The following is a 14,098-nucleotide window of genomic DNA, read 5'->3' as shown; positions in this document are numbered from 1 at the left end:
CACCACCAGGCTCGGTGACTCCACCACCTCTCTGGGCAGCCCATTCCAGTGCCTCACCACCCTTTCAAAGAAGTAGTATTTCCTAACGTCCAGCCTGAATCTTCCCTGGCACAGCTTGAAGCCATTCCCTCTAGTCCTATCACTAGTCACACGAGAGAAGAGGCTGACCCCCAGCTCACTACAACCTCCCTTCAGGTAGTTATAGAGAGCAGTAAGGTCTCCCCTAAGCCTCCTCTTCTCCCGACTGAACAATCCCAGCTCCTTCAGCCGCTCCTCGTAAGGCCTGTGCTTCAGACCCCTCACCAGCTTTGTTGCCCTCCTCTGGACACGCTCCAGGGCCTCAATGTCTTTCTTACTGTGAGGGGCCCAAAACTGGACACAGTACTCAAGGTGCGGCCTCACCAGTGCTGAGTACAGGGGGACAATTACTTCCCTGTTCCTGCTGGCCACAGTATTTCTGATACAAGCCAGGATGCTATTGGCCTTCTTGGCCACCTGGGCACACTGCTGGCTCATGTTCAGTCGAACGTCAATCAACACCCCCAGGTCCATTTCCTCTACACAGTCTTCCAGCTACTCTGCCCTAAGCCTGTAGCGTTGCCTGGGGTTGTTGTGGCCAAAGTGCAGGACCCGGCATTTGGTCTTGTTGAATCCCATCCCACTGGCTTCAGCCCAGCTATCCAACCTATCCAGATCCCTCTGTAGGGCCTCACTACCCTCAGGCAGATCGACACTTCCAGCCAGCTTGGTGTCATCTGCAAACTTACTGAGGGTGCACTCAATGCCCTCATCCAGGTCATCAATAAAGATATGAAAGAGGATAGGCCTCAGCACCGACCCCTGGGGAACACCACTCGTGACCGGTCACCAGCTGGATTTAACTCCATTCACCACCACTCTCTGGGCCCGGCCCTCCTGCCAGCTCCTTACCCAGCCAAGAGTGCGCCTGTCCAAGCCATAGATGGCCAGCTTTTGCAGGAAAATACTGTGGGAGACGGTGTCAAAGGCTTTGCTGAAGTCTAGGCAGAGTACATGAACAGCCTTTCCCTCATCCACCAGACGGGTCACTAGATCATACAAGGAGATCGGGTTGGTCATGCAGGACCTGCCCTTCGTGAACCCATGTTGGCTAGGCCTGATCCCCCAGCTGTCCTGCATGTGCCGTGTGATCTCCCTCAAGACAATCTGCTCCATAATCTTCTCCGGCACCAAGGTCAGGCTAACAGGCCTGTAGTTCCCCGGATCCTCCCTGCAGCCCTTCTTGTAGATGGGATTTCTTCAATGGAATTTAGTTATATCAGCATGTTTACTGACTTCATTTAAAAGCAAATAAGAAGGTAATAAAGTTTCCCAGACCTATAAAAAATGAAAAAAAAAAAAAAAAAACTTGCTTACTAACCATTCACTGACAAATAAAGTTCAATGTTTAGCTTTAAACATTTTAAGCATTAACGTCCACAAAGATTATGTCAAGCTGGTAACCAGTGTAACAGTGAGCATAACCATAGCATCGGCCTTCCACCACTCCTTTAGTAGTGCCCCACTACTCAAGACTTAAAAACTTTTTTTTTTTAGATACCTAAATAAAACTTAGAAATTCTGACATCTCTTCTGAAATATCTTTGATAACAAGTTTACTTAGGTCAATAAAATAATCCAGACTTTGTAGCTGCCATTTTAGCACTCATTCAAAGCATTGCTAGAAAGGCTACCATGTGAAATAAATACCCTATCTTCCTCCTGTGCTTTTTTATGCCTCTTTAATATTTTTAAGAATACAACAGAAATGTAACTGAAGTGACTTCTTTTTATTTTTCACAGCTTTGGAAAATGTCGATAGATCAACTTTTCTGGCAGTAGATTTCTCCAGATTGTTTGGCTTCAGTAATAAACCCATAAACTATTGGTGCTTTATTTAAGAAAAAGAGTGTTTTCTTTCCGCTTTCTTATGTGAGCATTTGAATACATCATTCCTGAACATTTCCCATTCATTCCAATTTGGTCCATTTATTCTCTCAATTTTCAACACAATTTTCAACTTCATTAACCCAGAGTTTGGAAATAAGCAGAACTGTTGAAGTGTTGAAACTAAACAAAAGTATAAGGGAAAATGACAATTTTAGTAACACCATAAGAAAAAGAAAATACTTTATAGCATACATTCTGAGGGTCTATTTACAGATATAGAAAAATTCATACAATACTCCTTCCAAAATGTAAGGAGCCTGCACACTGAATTTAATATTTAAAGTCTCCAGTCTTTTGGATGACAGTTGACTGCTTAAGAAAAAAAAAAAAAAAAAACCTCAGAAAATTATTTTATCAGTCATCAATCACAGTTAAGAAAACCATGCAGAAAGAAACAAACATTCATGACAGTATTTGACTCATTAGGTAAAAAAAAAAAGTGCCATTCAACTTTAGAGTATAAATTATATACAGTGTACTACTGATGACTCAGAAAAGCCACAGAACACAGGACTCCATCTATTTCTGGATGTTCATGAGGAGACAAGTGAACCAAAACCATCTGTTACAGACAGTTAGTGTGTCTTCATACTGACGTAGAAGCTTAATAGCTTTAGAAACTGAGGAAAACAATTTATTGATAGAAATTACAGATATAATTGGTATATTCCAGAAATGGTATGTAGAAAGACAGAGGAAAAAGTAGTCAAAGCCAAAGGGAAGTTATACTTGCAATAACAACATAGCCAAGTACCAGGCTGACATCCAGGAAGGATAATTTGTTTCAAGCAAAAAACATCATAGAATATGACAAAAAACATTTCAGCAGAGGCTGTGATGCAAAGCTACAATCCAGTTAAAGCTATAAAACAGGCAAGGGAAAACTAAATATAATGCATACATTATTTGACTTTAAAAATTAGGGAGTGACAAACAAGTGCACTGTAAGGAGAGAACAGATGATGGAATTAAATATAGAAATACAGCCACCGAAAGGAGAAAAGACAGCAACAACCACCTTCCTTAAAGTGAAAGAGAAAAAAAGTGCATTAAGTGAAAGGCAGGCAAAAAAAAAAAAAAAAAACAACAGGTGGAACAAGTCAGATTATCCTGATAATTCATTCTCAGGAAGGAGAGAGGAAAATAAAAAAAAAAAGGGGGGGGGAAAAGAGACTGTAGGCATATCAACTGAAGAATAAAGTAAGGTTTAAGCAACGCATCTGAAGTGACAGGAGAGCTCAGTTTTGCAAAAATGAAAGTTGATTAGTCCAGGGAGGGAAGGGAGAAGATGGTGGAACAGAAAAAGAATCTCAATTTGACACCAGCCAAAGGACTTTCAGACTACATCAGCAGAACTTGAATGCTATAAGCAGCTCTGGGATTTGCCAGAGCTTGCTTTCTGCACAAGTAAATACGTTTTCCATTTCAAGAGATATTTTATATCTCCAGAGAAATTCACCTATGGCAAATTCTCCTCCATAACAGTGAAGAAAAATTACAGATTTGGCTGTGCCTAAACCAAGTCTTTGAGTACATAGATAACAGCCTTCAGCTCTCATCTACTTACATAGACAGTACCATATTAAAAGGGGCGTGGGGGGGAGGGGAATATATATATATATACACACACACACACATATATAACGTTATTTTTGCTTTGTGCTATATTAACTAAGATCAATAACAATTCTTATAAAGGAACCACTTACGGTTTTAGATTCCTGATGATTAAATTGAAGAAGTTTGATCACTGTTAAAACATCTTTGACTTCTCTTTCAATAAACTACCACCCTGAAGGCAAAGTCACAGCTGATGTAATTACAGAGAATCAGGACATCAAAGGCACTAGAGTTACTTTAATTAACAAGATTATTCTCTGCTGCAGGTCTTGTCTTTGGTTGTGCTCCTCCTAGCCCTTAGACATCCATAGTCAAAAGGATGTGGCCAGCCTGACACTTGGCTTTCTTTTTTTTTTTTTTAAATGCCAGCAGATCAAAATGGATGTTAACCGAGTTGGTCAAGCACAAAGTAAGTGCCCTAAAAAGGTCACTACTCATTAGTCTCTTTAGAATATTACAGCAAATGAACAAGTGTCTTTGAAACTTAGCCAAGCAGAAAGAAGTAGCATTAAAGTCAATAACATTTTTATTTCATCAACAGCACTGGCACCACTCATTACTGCTAATACAGGCCAAAGAAACAATAGCATGAGGAATTTCTATAGATACAGTAATTACTACATGCAGAAAAAAATATACTGAAACTTCCATTTATGCCACTCTATGATTCTATTCTATGATTCACATCTCTATCTTTCTTACCTTTCTGCTTTTCTGCATGAAATTCCATACATGTTTGAGATGGTTTATTTCTAGAACAATAACTAAACTGCAGGAATGAAAAATCATTTTACATTCACAGTAATGAGATGGGAAAACTTTGCCAACGCTTCTCATTTTTGAAGAAATACAACGTACAGGTAACAAGGCTGTATTTTCTATAGCTACTCCATCACACTTAGCTGTGCTGAAACTAGCTTACAAGGTTGGTATCATTTCATCACTGGGATCATTCATTACAAGGATCACTGAGTCCAGCTCCTGGCTTCATGCAGGAGCACCCAAAATCCAAACTCCACACCAGAGAGCACTGTCCAGACACTACTTGAATTCTGGCAATCTAGCTGCCATGACCACTGCCCTGGGGAACCTGTTCCATGCCCAATCACCCTCCAGTGAAGAAGAAGAAATGAAGTTCCAAAGGCCAAAAATCTATGAGGAGCCTTTCCCAGCACCTCACCACTCTCTGAGTAAATTCAGCATAACATCTAACTTACATCTCCCCTCTTTTAAAGCCACTGCTTTTTGTCGTATCACTATCACATAATGTAAGAACTTGATTTTCTTCCTGTTTGTACTCTCCCTTTAAATACTGGAAGGCTGCAGTGAGGTCACCCCACAGCCTTCTTTTCTTCAGGCTGAACAAGCCCAGCTCCCTCAGTGTGTCTTCACAGGGAGGTGCTCCAGCCCTCTGATCATCTTAGTGGTCCTCCTATGGACCCTCTCCAACAGCTCTCTGACTTTCTTGTACTGGGGGCTCCAGACCTGGATGCAGTACTCCAGATGGGGCCCCAGAAGAGCAGAGTAGAGAGCGACAATCACCTCCCTGTCCCTGCTGGCCACTCCTCTTCTGATGGAGCCCAGGATACCATTTGCTTTCCAAGCTGCAAGAGCACACTGCTCGCTGACATTCAGTTTTTCATCCACCAGGACCCATAGGCTCTTATCCATTGGGCTACTATCAAGGAGTTCTCCCAGTCTGTATACCTATCTGGGATTCTCTGACCCAAGTGCAAAACCTTGCACTTAGCTATGTCGGACCTCATTAGTTAAACGTTGGCTCACCTTTCCAATTTATCCAAGTCCCTCTGGATGGCATCCCTTCCTTCTGCTGTTATCAACTGCACCACTCATCTTGGTGCCATCTGCAAACCTGCTGTGGATGCTAATGCTGCAAACAGTCTTGAGATACTGCCGTGTGAAGTCCACTATCATCAAAATGCAACCTTTCCCTGTGACTGTGATCTAGAAAGTCAGTTCCATGTTTAAAACACATTATTTCTAGAGGGTTTTCCTTCGTCCCAGAATTATTATTTTTTTTATTTTAAAAAGTGTTACTAATTGTAAATTATAACTATAGTAAGTACTTTTATTAAAATCACTACTGTTTTATTTAAAGTATTTATTGTATTATTACAGCTCACTTGACCTCCTGATCAGGGAGGATGGGGTGAAGCCTTATGTTTGAAGGCCTTGGTACTCGTGGGCAGCACCAACAAAAGGACCCAAAGAGAAGGGAGCAGGGCATAGCACATTCTGTATATACACACCACGTATGGCATGAAAACTATAGTATACTGCTCTGGTGTAGGAGTTTTTAATAGTTACTTAAAACAAACGCCTTCCATATACCACTCAAGAACCTGGAATAAGGAAATCCATTCAAGACTGCCACCTATCACGTGTATTTCTTTATTTGTTTCTTTTTCAGTACAAATTGAACAGGAAATGCATGGTATGACTTCAAAAACATCTCGCACTGCAGAACAGTTGGGCACTTCTTACAAGTCACGAACCACAGGAAAATACATAAGTTTAGTTACTTATGCAGTTTATTCAAACAGTGATAAGAAATCAATGCTTTCAGGGAGTGAAAAATCACAGTAAACTCAGAGCAGTGAAAATAAATGCCTGGAGCTCTTATTTGAAGAACATCAAAGAAATGAAAGCAATGAAGCAATTTTCATGCACGAGGCATTGCTAAAAGAATTAATGCATGCTTATTTTGCTTTCTCTGATATCACCAATTAAACATTAAATTCATGTTTACACTTAAATACCTTCCCAACATGCTATAAAGCAGCTGCATCATTTACTTGTGTAGAAGACAGAACACAATACTTCTCACTCAGTATGAATATAACTTAATTGGATTGTTAATATATATGGAATAGTTATGTAAGAACATTGCATTTTTCTTAACATATGAAGGAGGACTGTTCCATAATGTCGTTATTCATCTACCAACCTTAACAAATGGCTCCAAGTGCAGGGCTTGCTTATTTTGCTTTGCAAACTAACAAACATTGGAGAGTTATGTTAAGCTTATTTTCCAGTCCAAACGTCTGCAGGTTCAATTCCTGATACTAAACGCAACGGGTCTGGTGAGGAAGCCCTAAAAACTGACCAAACAGCCATCAGTGATTCAAAGTGAACCATGATTCACCCACTGCTTATGGCAGGCAAACAGAATATTTGTGAAGTTGTAGCCTCAAGAATAAAACCATGTGAAGTACACTGCACACACTACTTTTGCACCAGCAGCTTGCTGCTGTGAACACCACCAATGAGTAGGATCATTTATCACAACCTTTTTTTTATATATAGATTACTTACATACAAAAAAGAATAGATTTCATTACTGCATTTCATTTAAATTCTCCACCATAAGCCATTGCAAATACTGTCATTTACCTGAAAAAAACACAGGCAATAAGAAGTTTCTAAGCCATAATAGTTACCAATAGTCTACTCCTCCAAGAAAGTCAAGTCATTCACTTTATCCAAAATGAAAACTGTGCTGCAAAAACACACCAACTGCACAGTGCAGCTTGGTATCACAAAAACCATCAAAGCTTTTGTGTTGTTGGGTTTTTTTTTTTGGTTGTTGTTTAATTGCTACATTCATCGCTTTCATTGCTCCTTAGAAAGCAAGCATCTCTGTGGGCTCGCTGCTCTCCCCTGGTTTTCTGCCCCTGCATTTCTGTCAGTGCTCCTTTTAGACAGAATTCAATTAGCGCTCCTCAGAAAGCACTCATTTGTAGTGACGAGGAGCTGAGTAAATATTTTCCATCATAGAATCGTAGAATCACAGAATGGCCTGGGTTGAAAAGGACCACAATGATCATCCGGTTTCAACCCCCTGCTATATGCAGGGTCGCCAACCACCAAACCAGGCTGCCCAGAGCCACATCCAGCCTGGCCTTGAATGCCTCCAGGAATGGGGCATCCACAACCTCCTTGGGCAACCTGTTCCAGTACGTCACCATCCTCTGGGTGAAAAATTTCCTCCTAATATCCAACCTAAACCTGCCCTGTCTCAGTTTAAAACCATTCCCCCTTGTTCTATCACTATCCACCCTCATAAACAGCTGTTCTCCCTCCTGTTTATACGCTTCCTTCAAGTACAGGAAGGCCACATTGAGGTCTCCTTTCTTCTCCAAGCTAAACAATCCCAGTTCCCTCAACCTTTCCTCATAGGAGAGGTGCTTCAGCCCTATCATCATCTTAGTGGCCCTCCTCTGGACCCACTCCAAGAGCTCCACGTCCTTCCTTTGCTGGGGGCCCCAGGCCTGAACGCAGTACTGCAGATGGGGCCTCACCAGAGCTGAGTAGAGGGGCACAATCGCCTCCCTCCCCCTGCTGGCCATCCCTGTTTTAATGCAGCCCAGAACACAGTTGGCCTTCCGGGCTGCGAGCTCACACTGCTGGCTCATGTCCAGCTTCTCGTCCACCAGGACCCCCACATCCTTCTCGGCAGGGCTGCTCTCAAGGAGATCTTCCCCCAGTTTGTATAAATACCTGGGACTGCCCTGACCCAAGTGCAGCACCCTGCACTTGGTCTTATTGAACCTTATTAGGTTGTCATGGGCCCACTTCTCCAGCCTGTCCAGGTCCCTCTGGATGGCTTCCCTTCCTTCCAGTGTATCAACTGCACCGCTCAGCTTGGTGTAATCCAAAAACATGATGAGGGTGCACTCGATGCCATTGTCTATGTCATTGATAAGGATGTTGAAGAGCACCGGTCCCAAGACCAACCCCTACCCTGACACAGACCCATTGATCACAACGCTTTGGCTACGTCCAGCCAGCCAATTCCTAATCCACTGAACAGTCCATCCTTCAAATCCACACCTCTCCAATTTAGAGAGAAGGATGTGGTGAGGGACCATGTCAAAGGCCTTGCAGAAGTCCAGGTAGATGACATCCACTGCCGTCCTCCCATCCACCGAAGCCGTCACTCCATCGTAGAAGGCCACCAGATTGGTCAGGCACAATCTGCCCTTGGTGAAGCCATGCTGGCTGTCTCGGATCACCTTTTGTCTCATATGTGCCTTAACATAGCTTCTAGGAGGATCTGCTCCATGATCTTCCCAGGCACAAATGTGAGGCTCACTGGCCTGTAGCTTCCTTCCTCCCTTTCTTAAAAATGGGAGTGATGTTTCCCTCTTTCCAGTCACCGGGGACTTCACCAGACAGCCATGATTTTTCACATTTTTCGGCAACCACATCAGACATCTCTTTCAGAACCCTGGGATGGATATCATCCAGACCCATGGGCTTAGGTACGTTCAATATCATGAGAAGGGCTCGGACCTGTTCCACCATTACAGTGGGACAGAAACTACTCCCCACACCCTCACCTAGAGGCTCGTGGTCCTGGCAGACCACCTGTGAAAACCGAGGCAAAGCACTCATTGAGTACCTCAGCTTTTTCTGTGTCTAGGAAGCCAGCTCCTCATTGCCTTTCATCAGAGGGGGAACACTCTGCTTGGCCTGTCTCCTCCTGCCTATGTACCTGTAGAACCCCTTCTTGTTATCTTTCACATCCCTTGCCAAGTGCAGCTCCATCTGCGCCTTGGCTTTCCTAATCCTATCTCTACACACATGGACAACAGCCCTGTATTCCTCCCAGAACTCACAACCCTGCTTCCACATCCTGTACATTTCCCCCTTTTCTCTCAGTTTAAGCTGCAGGTCCTTGCACAGCCACAACAGTCGCCTGCCTCCCCTGCTCAACGACTTCTGCTGGGGGATGGAGAGCCGCTGCACTCTCAGAAGGGTGTCCTTAAAGAGCTGCCAGCTCTGTTCTGTACCCAGGCCTTTAAGGACAGTATCCCATGGGACCCCACTCAGCAGTTCCTTGAGCAGCCAGAAGTTTGCTCTCCTGAAGCACAGGGTCCTAGCTCTGCTTTTAGCCAGGCCTGCATTCTTCAACATCACAACTCCACCAAGGCATGGTCACTACAGCCCGGGCTGCCTCCAATCGTAACCTCCGCCATGTTTTACTACGAAAGAAAACAAGATTCCTATTCTGAAGACCACTTTTGTAGATGACTCATCGGAGTCTATTGAAAACGGAAGAAACCAGAGCAGAAGTTATGGAACACGGTGACAAAACAAACAGCCGTAACACAGCACAGCGCTACAGAGGGACTCACGGCTCAACGGCCGAACGACAGTGGGCTGACTCTCATTTCACAGCTCCTTAGCACCTCAGGAGTAGAAAAGCCAAAAGCGAGACAGAAATCTACAGCAGGTGGAACTCCACGTAAGCAGAAGCTCTGCTCACAACAGCCAGCCGCTGTGATACCAGCAGCGCTACACCGGCAGAGGCGGAAGCAGCGCGCAGCTGCAGGCCCCGCCCGGGGCTCAGCGCAGCCGGCGGGGCGGGGCGGGGCGGGGGCCGGGCACGGCGACGCAAGGCAAAGGAGGTAGGGCCGCCCGCCTGCCTCGTGGTGCTCTCCGTTCCAACCCGGGAACAGCGGCCAGTTTCTCCACTCACCTGCAGCGGCTGCACTCCGGCCGCCTCTCGCAGCGCTCCACCGGCAGCTCCCACAGCCCCGCGCAGCCCTCGCCCTCCTCCCCCGCGGACGGGCCGGCGGCGCCGCTGCTCTCTCGCTCCATGCCCGCGCGGCGGGAAGCGCCACCTTCTTCCACCAGGGGGCGCTGCCGAGCGGAGAGAACGCCAGTTGATCTCAGCCAATCAGGGTGCGGGGACGCCGACGTCCCGCCTCTCGGTCCTCCACTGGGATGCGGCGCGATGCGGCCGGCAGGGGGCGCTGTTGGTGCTCTGTTTTTCCCTGTGCGGCGGCGGTCCGGCTATGGCCGAGCCGGATCTCGCCTCGACTCTCCCTCCCTCCCTCCCTTGACTCCAACCTGACTGTCACTGAAAGCGGTGCTTTTAGAGCTGCGGTAGAAAACAGGTCCCTGCTACCAGTGGCAGTCACGCTGGAGGGCTTGGAACTGCGTCATCCCTGAGCTCCCTTCCAACCCTAGCCATTCTGTCATTCCATGGTATTCAAATGGCGGGCGTGCTTCGTTCCTCAGCAGCTCGAGCAGTTTAATTCATTGAATTTAAGCGCTGCATTTCCACTCTGGCTCAACTCAGTCTCGAGTACCAACACAAGGCATGTGACATTCTTCTGAGCTTATGACCTGCTTTCGCAGAAGCTGCAGCCTCATACAGAGCGTGCTTTCAGGGCGGCTAACAAATACTGAATTCAGACTTGTTATTCTTTCCTGCCCACCCCCATGCTTAGCTGTATATTCCTGGGATAGTTCCAAGGCCAGCAGCTGAGTAGGGTGAACTTCCTGAACAGGGTCACCAGCATGAGGTGTGGGGTGCAGAAGCAGAAGCAGAGGCTGAGCTGGGAGCCTGGAAGCTCTGACAGTTGAAGCTGCTGTCTCAGCTCACCAGCATTGAGGCTGTGGGATCCACACAGTGCTGTGAATCAGACTCAGATGCTGCAGAACAGGATGTGGGAAAAAAAAAAAAAAAAACACTGGGGGGAAAACAAACAAACAAACTCTGAGATATTTCACGAAAGAAAGCAGTTGCTGGTTGTATGGAAAAATAACATTAATGTTAGCCTTCTCAGCTGGGAACGTTTGTGACAGAAGCCTACGTGGAGTTAGAGTAGCCAGAATATAATACTGGGAATTTTATGAGTAATGTTGCTAAACGCTGCTGTGTCTGACAACAAGTGCAGGACGAGTTTGGGAGTGTCTGAGCTCAAAGCCAGGAAAGTTCTGAAGAGGAGCTTGCTTTCTGTTTGACTTAAGCAAGTGCTGACCTGGTTTGCCAGTCCACTTGCATCTCAAGGCAGGTCTTTTTGATGAAAGAAGAGGCTAGTGGAACAAGCTATCTGGCCAGCACAATACAATTGCAACCTCTCAACATGGACTTTGTGATTATTGCTACCAACGGTGCTGTGTTTTCCACCTGCACAGTGAAGCTGGGAGGCTCAAGAGCAAAGGCTGACAAGGTCTGTCATGAGGAGGCGCCATACTATTATTGAGTTACAATGTGAAGGCTGGGGGTAAATCACCAATTGCCTGGGCAGCTAAGGACCGTGCATACTAAGGAAGAGAAAATGTGAAAAATAAGTAAAAAGGATTTAGTCATCCAATATTGGAAAAAATAAAATAAAATAAAATAAAATAAAATAAAATAAAATAAAATAAAATAAAATAAAATAAAATAAAAAGGATTGCATAGTAAGAACAAAGTAACAGTGAGGTACAATGCATCGTGTGTCTTGTAATCTGTTGAGTCTGTGGGCTTCAGACAATATTCATTCTACATAGATTCTTTGGATTTGTTTGTTATTTATGGTGAGTTATTGCTTTGCAACAACTGACAGCAAGTGTCTTGAAAAACACAGAATTCCATTCAGGTATTTTAGACAGCAGTGAGTACTTGGAAGTGTCCTTTGCTAACTAGAGAAGCAGCAGCAACAAAAGAAACACCCTGTTCCTTGCTTAACTTTCATCTGCATTTTTTTTTTCTGTTGACTTAAGGGCTAAAATTTGTACAGCCATGCCCAAAATGCTCTGCTTCAGTGATTCTTCCTTTATTCTGTCTCATGAAAGCTATTCTGCCAAGCTGGCTGTTGTTTTTAGCTCCTCTCTTCTGCATTGTTTGCCAGAATAGAGAGACTTCACACAATGTTGTTTACCTGTGAGAATCACAGGATTTGGCAGATGATAATATTCATCCATTCAGACTTTTCCTCCACAGCCTGGAGATGCCTTCCAAGAGAGACTTGTTAAGAACTATTTCCACGTGAGGCAATAGTTGAAAGTAACATTTCCATTCTTGCTGCCTCACAGTAGGTCCTGTATGTGTACATTAAGGTAAATAAAACTAATGCCTCCTGTTTATTTCCATGCAAACTACAACAGATACAAAGAGCACAATAGCACTGTTTGACAGAGCATATTCACAGCCACAGAAGACTAGTTTTCAATACAGTCACCCCTATTAGCTATGCATTTTCATCAGCGATGAACAAAAGTCTGCGTGTTGCACCTGTGAAAATCTGCACCAGCAGTGGTGACCACTGCTTCACATTTTTGGTAGGGAAATGTTGCCCATGCAGTCCATTTTCCATCATCCCAAACAGATGGAAGTCAGAAGCTGTCAAATCTGGACTATACAGTGGGTGTGATAGAACAGTGCGGCCAGGATAGGCAATGTGCTCCAAGGTCTGTAAACTGGTATGGGGCCTGGCGGTATCACATTGCAAGAGAAAGGCTGTCTTCTTCAGTGGCCTGACTCCGGAGGTTTGAGTGTTCAGCTTAGTCAGTGTAGTCATGCAGCAGTCAGAGCTGATGGTTTGTCTTGGCTCCAGGAAATCCAGAAGGATCACCCCTTTCCTATCCCAAAAGAGAGAGCACATCACTTAACATGCTGTGGGCTGCATCTTGAACTTTTCCTTTGGTGGAGAATTCACACTTTGCCACTCCACGGATTGCTGTTTTGGCTCCAGCTCATGACATCTCAGTGGTAATAATGCAGTCCAGGAAACTGTCACCTTCAGCCTCATATTCATTCAGTAGCTCCTGGCAAACTTGCATACAGTGTTCTTCCTGAAGTTCATGCATATGTGTTAATCTGGTGTGAATTTTCTGATATTCCAAAATTGCTACCATCAGCTGTAACACGCCACTCTCTGCCTCACTGTGCCAACATCCACTGTTCAGTCTCCATGAACATTCAGAGGTGTCAGTGAATGTCAGTGGGTGCATTTCTTTTTTTTTCTGTGTAAAGGGATTCAGCAACACCCCTTTGCTCCATACACAATTCCACGTCAGACACCATTCTGTCAGACTGCCCCTCTGCTGCCATCTGTCACACAGCAACAGCATGGAATGGAATATTGCTGGGAAGGCTCGACCTCTGCTGCCATACTGCCAACATCTGCCTCTGGCATCGTGGGCCAACATCATAACATAGGAGGCATTAATTTCAGGAGGTGTAAACTTCAATTTGTAGCTTTGGCTTTGATGACACAAATGAGCTACCATGAAATAATGAGGGTGTGACTTTGCAAGGCAATTACTGCATCACGTCACTGTCAGTTTACATGTTTTCACATGCACTAAATGTAAGGAAGTGTTTTTCCTTGTCCCTTTCACTCAAGGGTAAATATCTCTGGTCTTGCAAAGGTTGTAGTGTGGACTGATAAGTTTTTATGAGGTCCACTGTTTCTCTGGTCAGTCTTACAACTGAAGCCTTTTAGAAATGCATTAGAACTAATCTCAACTATATTATGGAAAGGTATATATATTACAGTATTTTTCTTCCAAGAAGATGGAAAGTACTGGGGCAGGACTAATACCAGTACAGGGTATGCTTTCGCTTTGTAAGTATCTCTCAGTCTCAGTGGCTTAGATAGTTTATTCCTGTTTTGAAAGGACAATCACTTGCTAGCCTGAAGGCTAATCTGCCACTATGTAGCTCTGCAGGCATCATTTGTCACTTGCAAATAAATACATTTTAACA

The 14,098-nt window shown here is 44.5% G+C and overlaps 1 protein-coding gene across 2 annotated transcripts in view; it reads right to left on the bottom strand.

The window, feature by feature from the left end:
- DTWD2 (DTW domain containing 2) overlaps positions 1-10,249 on the bottom strand; it is a 74,863-nt gene extending 64,614 nt beyond the window's left edge. Inside the window, 1 exon segment of one of the 2 annotated variants that reach the window (NM_001031442.1) lies at positions 10,094-10,249. In NM_001031442.1, coding sequence (NP_001026613.1) covers positions 10,094-10,215 — 122 coding nt within the window. In that variant the 5' untranslated portion in view covers positions 10,216-10,249. 2 annotated transcript variants of the gene reach the window in all.
- Positions 10,250-14,098: the final 3,849 nt, after the last annotated feature.

Source organism: Gallus gallus, chromosome Z (genome assembly GCF_016699485.2).
Source record: "Gallus gallus isolate bGalGal1 chromosome Z, bGalGal1.mat.broiler.GRCg7b, whole genome shotgun sequence".
NCBI lineage: Eukaryota > Metazoa > Chordata > Aves > Galliformes > Phasianidae > Gallus > Gallus gallus.
The sequence above is the reverse complement of the archived record's forward strand: the minus strand, read 5'-3'. Positions and strand labels throughout refer to the sequence as shown.